The sequence below is a fragment of the Oncorhynchus tshawytscha genome, linkage group LG08 (assembly GCF_018296145.1).
Source record: "Oncorhynchus tshawytscha isolate Ot180627B linkage group LG08, Otsh_v2.0, whole genome shotgun sequence".
NCBI lineage: Eukaryota > Metazoa > Chordata > Actinopteri > Salmoniformes > Salmonidae > Oncorhynchus > Oncorhynchus tshawytscha.
In genome coordinates, this window is record NC_056436.1 from 19580701 (window position 1) to 19587071 (window position 6371).

General features: G+C 38.9%; 1 protein-coding gene across 1 annotated transcript in view; it reads right to left on the minus strand.

The window, feature by feature from the left end:
- The window catches only part of LOC112256828 (EH domain-containing protein 4), a 47724-nt gene extending 42452 nt beyond the window's left edge, over positions 1 to 5272 (minus strand). The window contains exon 1 of the mRNA XM_024430360.2: positions 4715 to 5272. Coding sequence (XP_024286128.1) covers positions 4715 to 4944 — 230 coding nt within the window. The 5' untranslated portion in view covers positions 4945 to 5272. The remainder of the gene's footprint in view (positions 1 to 4714) is intronic.
- Between the last annotated feature and the right edge of the window lie 1099 nt (positions 5273 to 6371).

Genomic DNA, 6371 nt, shown 5'->3' on the forward strand with positions numbered 1-6371 from the left:
AGAATGACAGATTTTTACCTTGTCAGCTCAGGGATTCAATCTTGCAACCTTACAGTTAACTAGTCCAACGCTCTAACCACCTGCCTCTCATTGCACTCCACGAGGAGCCTGCCTGTTACGCGAATGCAGTAAGAAGCCAAGGTAAGTTGCTAGCTAGCATTAAACCTATCTTATAAAAAACAATCAATCAATCAGTCGTTCTGCCCTTGAACAGGCAGTTAACCCACTGTTCCTAGGCCGTCATTGAAAATAAGAATTTGTTCTTAACTGACTTGCCTAGTAAAATAAAGGTTAAAAAAAAAAAAAATAATAATAATCACTAGTTAACTACAAATGGTTGATGATATTACTAGTTTATCTAGCATGTCCTGTGTCAGGGTAGCCTAGTGGTTAGAGTGTTGGACTAGTGACCGGAAGGTTGCAAGTTCAAATCCCTGAGCTGACAAAGTACAAATCTGTCGTTCTGCCCCTGAACAGGCAGTTGACCCACTGTTCCTAGGCTGTCATTGAAAATAAGAATTTGTTCTTAACTGACTTGCCTAGTTAAATAAAGGTTAAATAAAAAATAATAATAATTGACGCAATGCAGGGAGATGATTTAACAAAAGTGAATTTTTGAAAAAAGCACAATTATTGTACCTACTCTGCGTGCAATGAACGCAAGAGAAGTGACACAATTTCACCTGGTTAATATTGCCTGCTAACCTGGATTTCTTTTAGCTAAATATGCAGGTTTAAAAATATATACTTCTGTGTATTGATTTTAAGAAAGGCATTGGTGTTTATGGTTAGGTACAGTCGGTAATAAGAATTTGTTCTTAACTGACTTGCCTAGTTAAATAAAGGTAAAATAAAAAATAATAATAATTGACGCAATGCAGGGAGATGATTTAACAAAAGTGAATTTTCTCGCTTTTTCCTCGCTTTTTTCAAAAATTCACTTTTGTTAAATCATCTCCCTGCATTGCGTCAATTATTATTATTTTTTATTTTACCTTTATTTAACTAGGCAAGTCAGTTAAGAACAAATTCCCATTACCGACTGTACCTAACCATAAACACCAATGCCTTTCTTAAAATCAATACACAGAAGTATATATTTTTAAACCTGCATATTTAGCTAAAAGAAATCCAGGTTAGAAGGCAATATTAACCAGGTGAAATTGTGTCACTTCTCTTGCGTTCATTGCACGCAGAGTCAGGGTATATGCAACAGTTTGGACCGCCTGGCTCATTGCGAACTAATTTGCCAGAATTTTACGTAATTATGACATAACATTGAAGGTGGTGCAATGTGACAGCAATATTTAGACTTATGGATGCCACCGGTTAGATAAAATACGGAACAGTTCCGTATTTCACTGAAATAATAAACGTTTTGTTTTCGAAATGATAGTTTCCAGATTCGACCATATTAATGACGAAAGGCTCGTATTTCTGTGTGTTATTATGTTATAATTAAGTCTATAATTTGATATTTGATAGAGCAGTCTGACTGAGCGGTGGTATGCAGCAGCTGGCTCGTAAGCATTCATTCAAACAGCACTTTCCTGCATTTTGCCAGCAGCTCTTCCATGTGCATCAAGCATTGCGCTGTTTATGACTTCAAGCCTATTAACTCCCGAGATTAGGCTGGTGTAACCGATGTGAAATGGCTAGCTAGTTAGCGGGGTGCGTACTAATAGCGTTTCAATCGTCACTCGCTCTGAGACTTGGAGTGGTTGTTCCCCTTGCTCTGCATGGGTAACGCTGCTTCGAGGGTGGCTGTTGCCGATGTGTTCCTGGTTCGAGCCCAGGTAGGGGCGAGGAGAGGGACGGAAGCTATACTGTTACACTGGCAATACTAAAGTGCCTATAAGAAAATCCAATAGTCAAAGGTATATGAAATGCAAATGGTATAGAGAGAAATAGTCCTAAAAATACTATAACTACAACCTAAAACCTCTTACCTTGGAATATTGAAGTCTCATGTTAAAAGGAACCACCAGCTTTCATGTGTTCTCATGTTCTGAGCAAGGAACTTAAACATTAGCTTTCTTACATGGCACATTTTGCACTTTTACTTTCTTCTCCAATACTTTGTTTTTGCATTATTTAAACCAAATTAAACATGTTTCATTATTTATTCAAGGCTAAATTGATTTTTATTGATGTGTTATATTAAGTTAAAATAAGTGTTCATTCAGTATTGTTGTAATTGTCATTATTACAAATAAATAAATAAAAATCATCAGATTAATCGGTATCAGCTTTTTTTGGGGGTCCTCCAATAATCGGTATCGGCGTTGAAAAATCATAATCGGTTGACGTCTACTAGATACACCATATCAATACATACGGACACTAGATACACCATATCAATACATACGGACACTAGATACACCATATCAATACATCCGGACACTAGATACACCATATCAATACAACACGACACTTCAAATAATGTTTTACAATGGACCATAGGTCTTTGCATGATGGTTGATGAAAGTGAGGTAATAAAACAACAGCAATATCTATCACCTGGCTTCAACATGATTACAAAGCTCTCTTGCAGAACACAGTATTAACTGAAACATCTGTACACACCAGGCCAGCGCCTACTAGTGCGAGGCCTCTGTATACATTCTATGATTTTGCATTTTTCAAGCTGAAAGACTAAAAAATACTTTCATATGAAAATAAATGTGAATACCACATATGAGTAATACCACATAATATGCTACTATGGGAGAGCTTGGCCATCTGCCTAACTAGATGGCACATGCTCACATTTTCAAGTGCCAACACTAGACCCTTTACAGGCTGGCAGAGTGCTTGATATGTGCCCCTCAAGACCCCAAAAAAACAGCTACACATGTTGTTGAGTTCAGACCATGCAATAGGTCATCAGTCCTTCCTGTGAGAGGATGGCACTGTGTCAAAGGTCTTCAAACAGAGGAATGCCAGCTTGCAATGGCCACATCCACTCAGAGGAAAAGACATGTCTTTAGGATGACTATTAATGGCCTAAACTCCCTAGCCTTGTTTAGGTCCAAATCTGTTTGTGCTGTCAAACACGTCACACTCGGCATGACAATGACCATAGGAGTTGGCAAGACAGCACAAATAGATCTGGGATCAGGCTATGATCAACTCCCATGATTCATTATTAAATTCCTTAGAATTGGGTGGGATCCCTATATGAAGTAACTCTGCAAGCTCTGCAAGAATCAAATCAGGTGTTGTGAATGAGCAATACAATTTAACAGTAAGTGACCATGTTGTCTACTTAAGATAAGAAATGTTTTCACTAACGTTGATCGTTTAAAAAAAAAATTTTTTTTAAAGGTCAAGTAAAAAAACATTTGATTCAATTGAAACCATATTTCTTTCTGTACACATGATCTGCAAGGTGAGATGTTACCCGTACAACAAAAAGGTGCATGTTGACCTAATTCTCAGTATTGTGTACATACTTTCAGCAGCTACCAGACTGGAGTACTGTAGCTTACCAAAGGCACCTTCCCTAAAGATAGTGAAGCTAGCTGCATGTCCTCTCTTGCTGCAGAACCTGCAGATCAACAAGTTATGAAACTGACGTAGTTTGCGCCTGTCCTGATGATTCAGAGAGAAAGATCTTAAAATGGTAATAAATTCAGAGATTTTTAGACAGTTTTACCCATTCTGTAATGGTTCTATTCTTTCTCTCATATAATGGTTGGTTGTTCAGAGGCTCCAGGGGAGCACAAAAGGCCCAGGTCACCAGACATGTCTCATTGATATTTATGTTGGAAACTGGAAAGCAGTTGGTGGAAACTGGATAGTTAATACTACTCTGCTTCTATACTAAAGCAATAAGGCACAATTGGTTAAGGTATATGGCCAATATACTACGGCTAAGAACATCCGTTAGCCATGGTATATTGGCCATATACCACAAACCCCTGAGGTGCCTTATTACTATTATAAACTGGTTATCAACGTAATTAGAGCAGTAAAAATACATGTTTTGTCATACCCGTGGTATATGGTCTGTTATAAACTGGGTGGTTCGAGCCCTGAATGCTGATTGGCTGACAGCCGTGGTATTTGGTATATTACTTCTCTAACTACATTGATTACTAGTCTATAATAGCCATAAGGCACCTCGGGGGTTTGTGATATATGGCCAGTATACAGTTGCTAAGGACTGTGTCCAGGCACTCCGTGTTGCGTCGTGCTTAAGAACAGCACTTCTCTGTGGTATATTGGCCATATACCACACCTCCTCGGGCCTTATTGCTTATATATACACCACGGTTGTCAGCCAATCAGCATTCAGGGCTCGAACCACCCAGTTTATAATCGTAACATTAAAAAACATTCTATGTAGCAGGTGGTGTGGCATGTTGATGATGTTTCATGTTGTATTGAATTGGAATATGGAATATTGGTAAACTAGAAACAAGCTGTTTACAATCTTAACATAATGCTAACCCATTCCCAACACTAGACAGTTGTGTTTACATTAGGTTGCAGGGGGCAACAACCTGTTCCAACAGTGTCCCCCCCTCATTTACATTTTGACAACAATTAACCTCAATTTTGACAGCTCACAACTGTCAAAGTAGGCTATTGCTTAGGGGTTATTCAACAACTCAATTATTTCTGACAGGCAGAGAGCCCTGTAGGTAAAATAAAGTTAACACAATGAGAATGCATAACTGTTGCTGATTTCTGGATGTACTAACGTTACCTTATGAACGTCGTCTTCCCCGTAGAATACTGTCCAACCAGTAGAACCATTGGCTTGCTCTGAAAATCCGCTGCCTCCAACGCAGGTGAGTGGAAATCATGGAAAAGATAGGTTTCTTCCAATGGAAATAATTTTTTTGAGTACAGTTGTTGAAGACCCTCCGTCACAGTTTGGTACATCTCGCCGTCCTTGTTTCTGCCTCCTTGTTCCTTATTCACCCAACTGAACATGATGATGATGCTCCTCTTCTAAGTTCCCAAATCAAGAACTAACGTTTTACTTCCTTATTTTCCACAGCTTTCAAAGTTTGCGCAACGAGGCTACTTTGTATCCGAATATCTTACAAAAATGGGCACTGTTACTTTGAATCAAATATGTTCTTTGGCAACTGAAAAACGTGGCATCTAGAATCTACGGTTGTTTTCCCAACACTGCTTGATGGCTGCTCTCTACAGTAGCTCCTCTGTGCGGCGCAGTAGTTCACAGCGTTGCAGTGGTTCACGCCACAGTGGTGCCTGTGCGAAGATGAAGTATTATGTTAACAAGATATTCGGGTGACAGCTCTAACAATGGAAATACATGTCCTCAACGATGGAAGGCAGGCGAGATCAGAAGGGACCATTCTAGCCAATGAGAGTGCAGATAGGCTACGCGTGTGAACAACAGACACAACCAAGTTGTTTTTATCAAGGTTGCCGGAATGCCTCGTACATCAACTTATATCAGTAAATTTGTAACAGCCTAAACATTATGAAACCTATATTCGATTAAATAAGCCTCACATAATTTTACACTCTCATTGACCTCATTACAAAAAGGGCTTATCTCACGCAGACAGAGAGTAAATACTCTCGCTTCGCCTCTCCCTCTATGATTTGCATTACCTTAACAGCACCGCCCTTCCCTATGAATGACCTAGTGACATGAGACTGAATATTCCAGAGGGAAAAATACTGAGTCTACCCCAAGCCCATTTATACATTTCAATGACGTGACATTGTCATAAGGGAAGTAAAGTTTTCTTACTCTATACTGCAAACTTGAATGGACAATACAAGTTTGGAAAACTTGGAAAACTTAAATTCGCTCATAATAATGTTGAAGGAGGACAGGACTTTTATATTGTCAAATTTTTACAGACGCCATGGAATCCATATTAAGTGACAATGAGAATACATGTACTGCATTACATATTGTATGTAGGCACCTAGCAACATGCATGTTGCTTAGACACAGATGTCAGAAAGAAAAATGTGGAATCCTACAATGCCTTCACATAACCACATGGTTTATATGTATGTACGTGAAAACCTTGGCTAATTATTTAATAGTTGCCAGGTGGGAGCAACTTTACAAAAATACTAGAATGCACATTTATCATGGAGAATATACATGACCTGAATGTACCCTGATCAGAACTGTCATACAGAATGTGGAATTGTGTTAGCTCTACATAACATCTCTGTCTGCAACAGTTCACTCACTGATGGATACACTGCCAGATTCTCCTGAAATGTCACTTTGTAGCTGTAGCCTACCTGTGGTGGAAAATATAATGTAGAATAACATTCTGTACTATCCTGACATCTAGTGGAAGGAGAAGATACACCCGCACCACGGAGGGTTCCCCATATTTGTTTTTGGACTGTTTCCCATG